Source organism: Haemorhous mexicanus, chromosome 7 (genome assembly GCF_027477595.1).
Source record: "Haemorhous mexicanus isolate bHaeMex1 chromosome 7, bHaeMex1.pri, whole genome shotgun sequence".
In the NCBI taxonomy this organism is placed as follows: Eukaryota; Metazoa; Chordata; class Aves; order Passeriformes; family Fringillidae; genus Haemorhous; species Haemorhous mexicanus.
In genome coordinates, this window is record NC_082347.1 from 38,044,249 (window position 1) to 38,056,948 (window position 12,700).

Below are 12,700 nucleotides of genomic sequence, written 5' to 3' on the forward strand. Positions count from 1 at the left end.
CAGAAACATCATCAACCCCAGAACAGCAAGACATGCTTTGCAGTAAAAGCAAATGACTACTTGTTTCCTTAGAGCATGCAATGTTTAAAGATGCACGGAGCCGATTCCCAAGATATGGAAGGCACTGCTTCTGTACATGGATCCTCTGGCATTGAAATGGGAATTTCCATGAGAGATTTGCATGATAGGTAAAAGTGAATTGAAGTACACTGAACAGCTCAGGCATTTTAATGAGCCAGTACATAACTACGGCCAAATTAGTTCCAAACTTTGTAACGAACTGAATTTCATCCTCTTGACAAAGTTTACAATGATTTACAGGCTGATTTTCAGTTGTCTCATTGAAGTGCTAAGGAAACGCAGCTCCTTAGCATTTCTGCTGATGTAAAAACATTTCAATGAAGTGCAATAGCCACACACCCCACAACATTTTTTGTTGTTGTTGCTGTTTGGTTTTTGGAGTTGCAAACACGTGACAGAACAACTCACCGGCTTGAGACAACTGCACTTAAAAAAACCAAAATCATTGTAAAAGTCTTTTTTTTTTTTTTTTTTTTTGAGACAGAAGCCGTGCTAATTCTGCAGCAATCAACAAGGGGAAGGGGGGAAAAAAAAAGAGGAAAAACCACAGAAAGAGAGCAGTGTATACCTGGCAGAACTGTCAACCATGCAGTGTGAAAGGATATCCCAATAGAATTACCCGCCAAGCATGTATACTCCCCAGCATCCTCAAAAGTTACATTCCGTATATAGAGAACCTCAATTTCTTTGTCCGTGGTGTTAACACCGGCAGCCTAAAAAAAAACAAGAGGGAAGCAAGAGAAAAAGCTAGACACTGAGAGAATTTTTGTGGATAGGGAGATGGAGCCACAGGGCTTTGCACTTGGTAAAGGCAGAGGTGGAGAGATGCAAAGCTCCTTCCCCATCCACAATCCCTCATCCAAAAGGCGTTTACCAACAGGTCCCAGCTCACCTCAGAAAGTAATCAACACCCTTCACCAGACCTAAACTCACCACCTAAACATGCATGCAATCAAAAGACATGGAAAAATTCACCCACAAATCCTTTTTTTTTTCCTTCTTTTTTTATGACAAGAAAAAGTTGAAAGAAAAACAAAGGGAAAACAAAGTAGGACAGAATGTGGGATCCTTCACGTGTAGAGACCTGTTTCAGAGGAAAGAATTTACCATAAAAGCATACTCTAAAATGATAAAGAAGGGGTGAATTCTGCTCCAAAAGACAACTTAGTAGCTGTCTTAGATTGTATGATCCTTGCGCCACCCACTGCACTGCACTTTTGAGTAGTAACTACTGCTGTATATTGTTTAAATCTCAAATCTGGAAATATTTGATGGTTTGCCTAGAAGCACAGTGGAAAGTATCCCAATTCTTGCTCAAAAATCAGAGATCTTGTTGAGTTGTGGCTCTCGCAGGTAGAACAGAAAATACTTCAAAGGTGTGAGAACCAGGAGATGAAAATAAAACATATTTTTCTACATCTTAAAGATTTAGGGGAAAAAAAAAAAACTCTGCATGCTTTGTGGTTTTTACTGGTCATCTTCCAGACTTGTTGCTTGACATTGTACACCAATCCAAGTAGCAGTGATTATCCAAACTCACACAAATGGAGTAAATCTTAGGTCTGGAACTTCCCAGCTGCCCTGAGATGGGCACATCAGGGCATCAGCAAGATGCCCTGATCAACAAGATCTCAGTGATGAAGGTTTAGAGAAATTAATGTTTGCTACTTTTGATCTCTGTTCCATTCAAAAATGTTACTTTGAAATACACAATCAGGAAATAAATACCTTTTTATTGGACAATTTGGAGGTAAATTTAGTTGTAGGCTGCAGTCATACGGTTGCCTGTCTTTATTGTTACTGCTGACTAAAACCCAGTTAGTAACGGGTGAGTAAGACCTGGAAAAATCCTCCCACCTGCACAGTCACAGTGACTAAACTGACTTATGCTCCAGGGGGTTTTTATGTGAACAGGTCATATTATACACACCTATGTGTATCTATAAATACACACTGCTAGGCTGTAATTACATTATTCTAGGAGTAGCCTCTGTGTGAACTGCAGAGTGTGCAGAGTTAGCAACAAAACTGTCCAACACACACAGACACAAAGACACCAAAGAGAGAATAAAGATCAGCAAACAGAAACCAAAGCAGTACTTCTGGTACAGAGAATATTGTGGGAATTTTTCCATGGCTGCTGGTGCAACACCAGCTGCATCACCAAAGGAGGATTACACATATACCACCAAGGCCAGAGAGTATCCTACAAGCTGCCTGCAGTCTCCCAAAGCACCATTTTTTCCAGCTTGCTTTAAAAAACATTGTTACCTTGTACACTTGGCAGAACAGAGAGCCAGGCAGACTGGTTGGCCTCCCCTATATAATTGGAGACCTTACAAATATATTCTCCAGCGTCCGCCTCTGTCACATTGTACAGTGTCAGCACCTCAGCATTGGAACTATTTATCCCCGAGTGCTAGAACAGACCAATAACACAGGAGAACAAGGTCACTGCTGCCCAGAATGGACACCAATCTGTCTATGGTCCCACCACCAACACGTCACCAGAATATTCCACACCAGCCTCTAAACATTGAAGGGTTTGGGGTTTTGTTATTGTTGGGTTTTTTTCCTTTTGGTTGTTGCTGTTCGGTTTTCTTACATCTGCAGCATCACACGAGGAGTTAGAAAACAGCAGCGTGGGGGATAAAGGAATCCTCCTGGGCAGGTACTGCATGGGACAGGCAGGTACAGAGCTGGCAGTCCTGCCTGTCAGAGTTTTGGCAATGCCACCCAGCCTGGAAAGCTTCAGTTTCCCTGGTCAGGCTTGCTCCAAACTGGCAGGAATGACAGTACCAGTACACTGCTCCAAACCAGACATCTCTGCAGGCTCAGCATCCAGACAGCCCAGTCCTCCAGCAAGCTTTTGGCAGCAGCTGCCATGTTTCTTTGAAATCAAGAGGCTGAAGAAGCATGAAAGAAATGGAGTAGATTGTCCCAGGTATGTTTTGGATGCTTTCTACCCATACAAACATGTCAATGATGTTCTTTAGAAGGATTTTCAATTTTTTCTGAGCAATTCATGCCTGAAACATTCAGATATAAAGGACTTTTCATGGAAGTAAAAAGGAGCAAAACAGTGTCTATAAGCTGCACAGTTAGCATTCAGACAAACAAATGTTTATCTAACTCATCATTTCACTTCTAATATAAACATCTCCACTTTCAAAAGAAGCTCAGAACTCGAAATCCTTGGATTTACACCACGCTCTAAAGAAGGCATCACCGCTGCCGGCATCTGCGAAGCCTCACCTTTAAAACCTGGAGATAAGGCAGCCCATCTGGCCCGTATTTACTGCCGTTCTTCTCCACGTGCTTTATCCACTGGATGTGGGGCTGGGCATCGCTGTAGACCTTGCAGACAAACTCCACATCCCCCCCGACCACGGCGGAGGCGTTGGCGGGGAGCCCCGCCTGCAGGATGGGCCGGTGCGGGGAGCGCTCTGCTCCAGCAGGGAACGGCAGGGAGAGAGAGAGGGAGAAATAAAGATGCATAAATAAGCAGGGCTGCCAAGAAAACTGTAAGTGAACCCCAGCCAAAAAGCCCTGTAAGCCTGTTGGCTGACTCCTCCGAAATAACACCGCAGCCAAAGCGTGTAACAAAACCTGCAGTTCAAAGGAGATGGCTTGAGCACTACACTTGTAATTTAAAGAATAGCCATTTGTGGGGAGGGGGGGAAAAACCCTGCTTAAACACTTTGCTCATTTTCCATGGTTTAACTCAGCTCTAATTAGGTAAAATGTCTCCTTTTGGGTTTTTTTAAGCTACTGTAATTAAGTTACCCCTGAGTTCTAAAATGTCTTGACTCAACTGGACCTCCACACATTAAGAAGAAATATTGTTGAATAATTTTGATTAATTAATTGATTCTTTTTGATTAAGAAGAAATATTATTGACACACATGAAGAATAAATATTATTTATTAATTTTGGATAATTATTGATTTAAAACATGTTAAAATAAACCAAAAGGAATTTCTCAAAGTAGCAGCAGAAGCCTCAGTGTGCAGGATGCACATATGAGGCAGCTCAACCTCCTAAAATGCTCTAATCAATGCCACCACCACCACTGCTCTCTGCTTCACCCAGATACAGCAGCAGAAACACTGCTTCATTCTTATTCTCACCAAGACACAGGCAAATACAGAATTCTCTGGAAAACTGAAGTGTATTTAATGTGAGCCAATCCAGCTTCTAATCTATGCCTGTGCATAAGCATTTCTCACTCATTTTTAGGCAACCTCTCATGGGGAGCAGCTGAGGGAATTGGGGTTCTTAGCCTGCAGAAAAGGAGGTTCAGGAGGAATGTTCTCGCTCTCTACAACTCCCCAGCAGGAGGTTTTAGCCAGGTGGGAGTCAGGCTCTTCTCACAGGTGACAGGGGACAAGTGACAGGATGAGAGGAAATGGCCTCAGGTTGTACAAGAGGAGGTTTGGATTGGCTATCAGGGAAAAATCCCTCACCAAAAGGGTTGCCCAGCTTTGGAACACACTGTCCAAGGAGGGCATCTAAAAGTCATGTGTGTACACCTGGGGACATAGTTTAGTGGTGGCCTTGGCAGTGCTGGGTTAATGGTTGGACTCAATGATTTCAGAAGGCTTTTCCAACCTAAACAATGCTATGAATCAGAAGTGAAATGTTCACTGGCCATCCCCAGCCTCAGCTCCCCGTTCTCCCCTGCTCCAGGAATTCTTTCAAAGATAAGTAAAAAACAGCAGACCTAAATATTTATTTTTAGAGGCTATATACTGTAAAAGCTCTGACATTACAAGCCAAATCAGCTGAATTTCAAACCAAGCATTCCTCCTTAAACATACTTGTCTCCAATAAATTGTTTCACAAGCAAACATTGTGAGTATAATAGCAAATAATGATGCCATCGAACAATGGGATCTTTTATACAGTCCAATATATTTGGCATGCAGCAAACATCTACTGGGAATTTATTCACTGAGGCTATGCTGGCAGCACACTACAAAGCAGCAGTCTTATTTTACTTGTGGCAAAAGTGCATTTGCATTGCAGTTACTAAATTATTCCATGGCTATGTGTGTCATTTTCGAAGATCTAGGAACAGTTTCATATTTTTTAATTCGTAAATTGCAGTAGAACATATAAATTATTATTTTACAGTTCTGGAGAGAACTTTTAGTTTCTCACCTTATACTAAATAAGCTCTAATTCCATCTCCCTCATTCCTTCATTTGGGTACAAAACCAGCAAGCAAAAATCTCTCTTTAATAGAAACCTTACACCATCTTCCAAAACTTATTACAGCTGCCTTTGGTATAAAATGAAACCTTAGAGAATGTTATTTAAAATGTTTTTTAGAAGTCAGTAGGCCTCATGTTTCATTTCTCCACATCAGGGTTTGATTTCCTTTGTGACCTTATTCTCTGCCCTTTAACAAACCAGAGAATGAGGCCTGAAACATCTTGGAAAAGTTCCTACTATGCCAGCATCCACACACGAGATGTGTTTAGTTTATCCTGATAGCCATCAATGATTTAATCTTTTATTGATGACTGTCAAGCATTTCCTCTACCAAAAAAGAGGAGGCAAAGCAAAGGAGTAAAGGCAGAGTTCTCACACTCTTGGCCCCCAATTTCATTAAAAAAAAATAAAGTGTGTACATATGGATGAGTATATATGTTTGTGAAATTTCTTCTCTAAAGGCAAATGTGTTAAAAATAAACTTTTGTTGCCCTCCCACATATGGATCAGTGCTCACCAACTCCTCCACTTCAGCAGAGGGGAGCAGTCCTGTGTCCACACAGGCAAACAGCACAGGAGAACAAAACCATCACCATGCAAATCCAGCAGGGCTCCATGGCAAACCTGGGGTCCAAAGAGCCCTCAAAGTACACTCAGAACTGGGGAAAACAGCTACAAAGAAACTTCTACTAATTACCAATGACCCAGCTTAATTTTGGACAGCACCTTTTCCTGGAAATCCTCATTTCAGGATGTTACCCAAACACATCCCGAAGTTATCCTACTTCTCTCCAAACCCACACACATCTAAGGACTCTGTTAAGCACAGGTACTGTCAAAGCCATATTCATAAATCTCACATCACTATTCAGCATTTAAAATACAAGCTGTACATTTGTAAGCAGATATCATCACTCTAACAGCTAGCTGCACTAATATTAGATGGAAACAGTGTGTTCCTTTTTACTGAGCAGAAGCAAAGGAGTCAAAGTTGCCTCCAAAAAATCTCAAAGGCTGCTGAAAATGATATTATCATTACCTAATAATTATAATCAGGATCATCACTAAAACATTGTGACCATACACATCTCTAGTTATTTAAACAATATTTTCATACAAAACAAGCTGGCAACAAATCTCATAGCTCTGGAGTCTGATTTCACTATTCCTCTTGTTCATTAATACTGGAGAAACACCTTGAGAAATAAATATATGCTGCCTGAACACTGACATTTCAGTGTTACAATCTCACTGATGACACAATTTGTTGTAAAATCAAGTCAAAGACATATACTGTAATACAGAAAAACACCCCCAACATGCTTCATGCTGGTTCCCACCATAAGAGACAGACACCAGCTTGCAGTTTAGATACAAAACCAACACCATCCCCATCTGAGGAATTAGTTATCTCCAAAATACAGAGTCAAAATGATGGCTCACATGAGATATAACAGATTCAAGGCCACAAGCACCTAAATTTTACACCACCATAAAAGTGCCCAGGGCTTGAGCACTTCTGCTCACTAATCTGCAGACAAACAGAGCTGCTATCTGAAGGGTTGACTGACAAAGAGACCTTGCCCAAAAGGCTTAGAGGAAACTGTCATTTAGCCTGTTAATGTTAAAACTTCAAAATATCTCCCTCCAAGAGATAAAACTACAAAGAATCCAGGAAAGCTGGAAAATTCCAAGTTAAAAAAAAAAAAAGGCCAAAAATAAGCTGGCACAATGGAAGGAGCTCCCCAGGAAGTTCCCAGCACTGCAGGAGCCCTAGAGATGGTGGGAGCCTGCCCTGCTACTGGAAATGAGTGTTGGAGCCTACACACTCCACAAGGAATCCTGAGAACTGGCTCCTTGAGGAATTTAAGCCCCTGAAGAGAGGATTCTTACAAAAGGGGAAGTCTCTTCCCCATGCTGGGGTGTGGAGGTGGGTGGCAGGGGCCAAACCCCAACTCTCAGAGCCAAGGGAGACCAGCAGACACGAGCCCATCCATCACTGCAGGATGGAGCAGCCATGGGAAGGGAGGCTGCTCACCAAGCACCAGGCAGAGGGGTGATGCAGGGCAGGAATTGCTGCTGTCAGAGGCCACTGGAGAGGGACTGTGGCTGAGAGAGTGGCACTGCTGCCACCAGAGAGCCTTGGCAGGGACAGCAGACAATAACCCCGGAAGGGGGGAGCTCCAGGACTTGGCCAGGCCAAGTCTCCTTAGCAACCTGGCTGTGCCAGGGGCTGAGAAGAGCTCTGGGAATTGTCTCTCCAAGCCTCCTTGTCACCCCAGCACAGATAGTTCAGGACCTTTCACGGGAGCTAAAAGCCAGAACCAAAGCCCATTGAAGTCAGGGGGAAAACTCACAGGGAACTCAATGGGCTTTGCATAAGGCATCCCATTCATTGAAAAAAAAGAAAATGAAAACTACTCTTATTTTCTGCCTTTGAATGTGCTTGTTTCCTCTCCTTGCAAATGTGTGATCCAAGTGTGGGCTAGAAAAATAAAAGCTTAATAGCAAATGCAAGACCAAGCATGAGTTCTGGGGACAATGGAGAGATCCTCAGTTAAGGGGGGAAGTGAGGGAGAAAAAGATTACCTAATTTTTAGCTAGACACATTTATCAGAGCCTTCAATCACAGTTTTGAAATGCTGCTGACTTCTAAGGGCTCATCTTGATGGCTGCCACTGAGCAACTACAGAGGGATCCCTCAAATGATGCCTCTGAGCACCAGCTCTGGATCAACAACCCCTGGGAGAGGTTCTGGGCATTCAGTCATCACCAAATGAGAAATGAAGTAGCTCCAGCTGTCACTGAAAACACAGACCTGCCAAACCCTCTTCCTGCCCTGGTCAGCACAGCACCCTCAGCTCTAGTTGCTTATTTTGCCTGACTGCAAGCCTGGGAAACATTCAGCAGCAGCCTGGACCCTGTTTGGAGAAAACACTACCCACTCCCAGCCACCTTCCCTCAGAAGCTGCAACATCTGCTGCTTTGGAAGATGCTAATTATGCTGTAAATTATGGGTCTCAAAAGCATCCTCCAGCATTTTAGGCCAGACTGTAATCACCTCTTGCATTGGCTTTGGCTTCACATTGTGAACTTGCAAGATTGAGTTGCAAGCCCTAAAAAAATTAACCACAGCCTTTTCATGGCAGGCTTGGACTGAAACATTCCTCCCCTGTGTTTCATCTTCACCAACGTGCAGCACCTTCCCACCATTTCCACTGAAGTGCCACCCATCTCTGGGGCATCTCTGAGACACCCAGAGCCCTCTCCAGCAATGCCACCCATCTCTGGGTCACCCAGAGCCCTCTCCAGCAATGCCACCCATCTCTGGGACACCCAGAGCCCTCTCCAGCAGTGCCACCCATCTCTGGGACACCCAGAGCCCTCTCCAGCAGTGCCACCCATCTCTGGGACACCCAGAGCCCTCTCCAGCAGTGCCACCCATCTCTGGGTCACCCAGAGCCCTCTCCAGCAGTGCCACCCATCTCTGGGTCACCCAGAGCCCTCTCCAGCAGTGCCACCCATCTCTGGGACACCCAGAGCCCTCTCCAGCAGTGCCACCCATCTCTGGGACACCCAGAGCCCTCTCCAGCAGTGCCACCCATCTCTGGGACACCCAGAGCCCTCTCCTCATGCCCTCATCCAACCATACCCATGGGATTTCCAAAACTGCTCCACCAGGAAGGGCAGGTCTGTGGTAACTTTTCAGGTGACTTAACCCCTGAAGACAGGATGGTGAACCCTCCCAGGTGTAGCTCCAGCTTCACACAGGTCACCCTGCAACACCTCAAAGCTGAAACATGATTTCTTCTCAGAAGTGGCCCTAGTGACCATTTCAGTCACAGCCTGAGGGAACAACTCCCTCCCTCTGTGCAAGCCACTCTGTCTCTGTGCTCCTTTTCTGACATCCCTGTGGAGACTGTACATGCAGGCACTGCTCCTGCTGGCTCTGATGCTGGTTTTGGTGATGTGGGTACCTGCTACAGGACTGGAGCATTTATGAAAGCCAAGGGGCCAGCCACAGGGTATCAGTGCCTGATCAGCATCTATTTGGGCTAAATATCAACCATTAGAAGAAAGATAAGATTATTAAACCCTTACTGGTTAGGGAGCAATGAGTTTCAGGTTTCTATCCTGTATCCTGTTCTAGCTAAATGCAAAGGAACCAGTTTGCCAGGAGAAACACAAAGATCACCACCCTTCAGGAAAGATCCCACCTACACTGACTGCAAATCCATTCACAAGCACTCAGGCTGGATTAATCACTGCTCTCTGGATCAGAGAGCCTTTCTGAGGTAGTTCCAGGAGCAGCTGCAGAATGAGGAATTGCAGCTTGGGTTTCTCCATAAATCCATTATCCCAGTTCATACACTGGACCCCGTCTGGAACCAGACTTGACTCCACACCCCGAGGTGGAGAGGTGGAGGAGGGGTCCAGCCAAAGAGATGCCAGCCCCCACAGGAATTTCCTCCCTCAAGGTAGCTCTCTGCACATGGGCCAAGGCAAACCTTCACTTCTTCTCCCCAGCACAAATCCATTGCTCAGGGGAACCTGTGCTCCCTGAAATCCTGGAAGCAGAACACTCCTAACTCCACCACTGCTCTGTGGTGTGGAGGAGGAAGGCTGAGCACTGGCTGCTCTTTCAGAAGATCAGCAAGAACCAAGCAGGTGCAGGCAGAACACCTCTGCTCATTAATGTCACACACCAGACACCCACGAGGCAGGAGCTGAGCAGGCTCCACCAGCTGCACCTCACTTTGGGTTCCTCTCTGCACAAAGTGAGGCACTGTGTGCTGTTTACAGCCAGTTTTCAGAAGTGCTGCTCAGCTGTCATGTTCCATTTAAACAGACACACAGACAAACCCCTCCAGTCATCATTTCCTGGGAAATTTACACATGCCAAGGTAGAGCCCACAGCAAGTGAGGGATGATGCTCTCCTCCTAAACTCTGCAAAATCACAAGATGCTTGAAGGCTGGAAGGATTAACATCACTGTCATGAAACAGCAAGAGATAAAGACCATCCCTGGCAAGAACACTTGATAAAGAACAGGAGCCTCTCAGGCAGACTGCAGAACAGTTTATGGATCAGACAGCACTACAGTACTGATGATATCACACCTCACAAATTTTGGCATCTTCTAACCAGTAGGTACTAGCCAACAAACGGCTCATGGTACTCCACGTTCCAGTACAGCAGGAGTCTCCATGGGCAGCATTTCCTACTGGCCCAACACTACCTGAAGAAATCCTTTCAGTGGCCAAAGCTCAGAGGGGCATCATTGTAACTGGAGGTCCAGTGAGCCTGGCACAGTGACCTGGGGCCAGCCTCCATCACCATTATCTAAGCTCCCTTTGTCCTTTAATTTAGAAGCCCTTTACACAAATTTGAGGCACTTCTTGCTGCTTTGTGTCTCTCACTCTGGGCCCCACCACCCTGCTCTGCTCTGGTTTTTGGGCAGTACCAGCAGTCAGCAGAGATCAAGACAGCAGGGAAGCAGACTCCACATATCCCTGCTGTCACTGAATACTTTCACAAGAAGTTAAACATTTGAACATTATTAAAGAATTCTAATGCTAAAGATTAAAGTTCTGTCACATAACCCATAGCAAAATCCATAGCAAAGCCTCTGCCACCCCATCCAACCTCCTTGAGACACTCAAGCCCTTCTACTCACCAAGGCCAGCCAAGTTAAAGGCAGTGCCTTTTAAAAATCTTCACAGAAGTTAAGCAGGTGTGTTCAAACTCTTTGTCCTTGGCTTCACCACCTTCACCTCTAATTTTAAGTAATGGCACTGTTTCCCAAGCAGGCAAAGCTCCCACTGATGTTACCCATCTGTCTCCTTGGATAGCTCTACAGCAGAGCTTCAGCTCTCTGTCCTAACTGCATTTTAGCTAAAAATCCATCTCTGCACACCTTTACACCACTTCCTCTCAGGGCAGCAAGATGGGGAAGAGACAGCAAGCAAGACTGACCTATTTGGCTTGATACAAAGCCCAGTTGTTGTCAATGAAAACAGTACCAAAAAAATTAAAAAATCAGAATCAGAACTAGTTAAAAGCTGTCTTTTCAAATCACACATATATCTGAGGGTTAAAAGAGACAGGGACATCCAGCAAGCCTGAGGCTACGGCAGGAAACATGAATGCTCTTGTTTTAAAACATGAAATTATCAACAGGGTTTTAAGACCAGTTTGCCCTTAAAAGCAAAGCCCTATTGTCAGGCTGACAGCGTGGGCTTCATCAGCCCCAAGGAGCAGAAAAAGTCATAGCAGCAAGAGTTGTACAACACTAATGTTGGAGCTCCCTTGCAGGGTCCCTCACACAGTGCATGCATAAGCAAATACTTCATACATGTCTGAACAAAGGGTGGAGGAGAGGCCTTATTTTAGTGTGAAAAAATTATGGCAAACAGAACAATGAGAGGCTACAGTTTTCATTGATATTCTTTTCAGGGTACCCTAAAAGAAAAAGGCTACAAGAGAATATGAAAAACAGCTTGTGACTTCTCACAGACAAGTGGTAAAATTTTATTGTTCTGGCTGTTCCCAGAGACTGCATTAATTTTTACACCCAGAGATATCATCCTTTGTACTGTGCACAGCTCCCAGCACTCAGCTGCTGTATAATAACCAGAGACAATGCTGGGTCCAGCATCACTGGAATGGGCTCTCCAGCAGGCTCTGCCAAAGTTTTACTGCACGCCTGGCAAACAGCATCCCTCCCACAGGGATGATGTCCTCTCCCAGCTGCAGTGGCTTTAGCTCACCAGTGCACCCAGTGATGCCATAAAGCACACAGGGGGAGTTATTATTTCTGCTGGTATTGTGACCCAGCTACAGATTTCTCATCTGCCAAATTTCCTTGCCTGAAAACAGCTCTGCCTTTAAAGTAAAATGGAAAAGATTATGTAAAGCTTTAAAAGCACTCCTTACATTTCTACACTTCTCCCCCCTTTTCTTACACAGCACACTTGCTCTATTGGGCAATGCAGGTGTGAAATTATTGGAAGCACTGTGGAATTCACCCTTCCCCAGCTCCCTGCCTGACACAGCCAACCAGGAGCTGACTGACCATACTTACTGTGCAGGTCTCAGGGCAGAAAAGAAGCTCCAGCAGCCAGAATTTCAGTGCTGGACAGTCCTGGCTCAGCCTCATGACATTTTCTGTGTCAGCCCTCACTGAGCCCTTTGGGCTTCCCTTCCTTGGTGGTGAAGTTTGGAGACATCCCTCCATCAGCACCACATTCCCCTCTGCAACACACATCCACCGCTCTGAAAGCTGGGCCAGATGCTGAAGACTGCTCATGGGAAGACCCTGATTATACATATTTGTCATTTTGTTTCCAGTAATTTGGGTAAATCCAAGTAAATTTCACAAGATGCAGCAGCGTTCACAGG

At 44.9% G+C, this 12,700-nt stretch overlaps 1 protein-coding gene across 12 annotated transcripts in view; it reads right to left on the reverse strand.

The window, feature by feature from the left end:
• FGFR2 (fibroblast growth factor receptor 2) overlaps positions 1-12,700 on the reverse strand; it is an 81,304-nt gene that overhangs the window by 26,539 nt on the left and 42,065 nt on the right. For 7 of the 12 annotated variants that reach the window (XM_059852097.1, XM_059852095.1, XM_059852089.1 and 4 more), the window contains 2 exons: positions 3,337-3,527; positions 2,353-2,500 (listed from right to left, as the gene is read on the reverse strand). In XM_059852097.1, the coding sequence (XP_059708080.1) occupies positions 2,353-2,500; positions 3,337-3,527 (339 nt within the window). Of the gene's footprint in view, positions 1-649; positions 795-2,352; positions 2,501-3,336; positions 3,528-12,700 lie in introns of all 12 variants that reach the window. The other 5 variants (XM_059852099.1, XM_059852098.1, XM_059852096.1 and 2 more) reach the window with 1 other exon arrangement.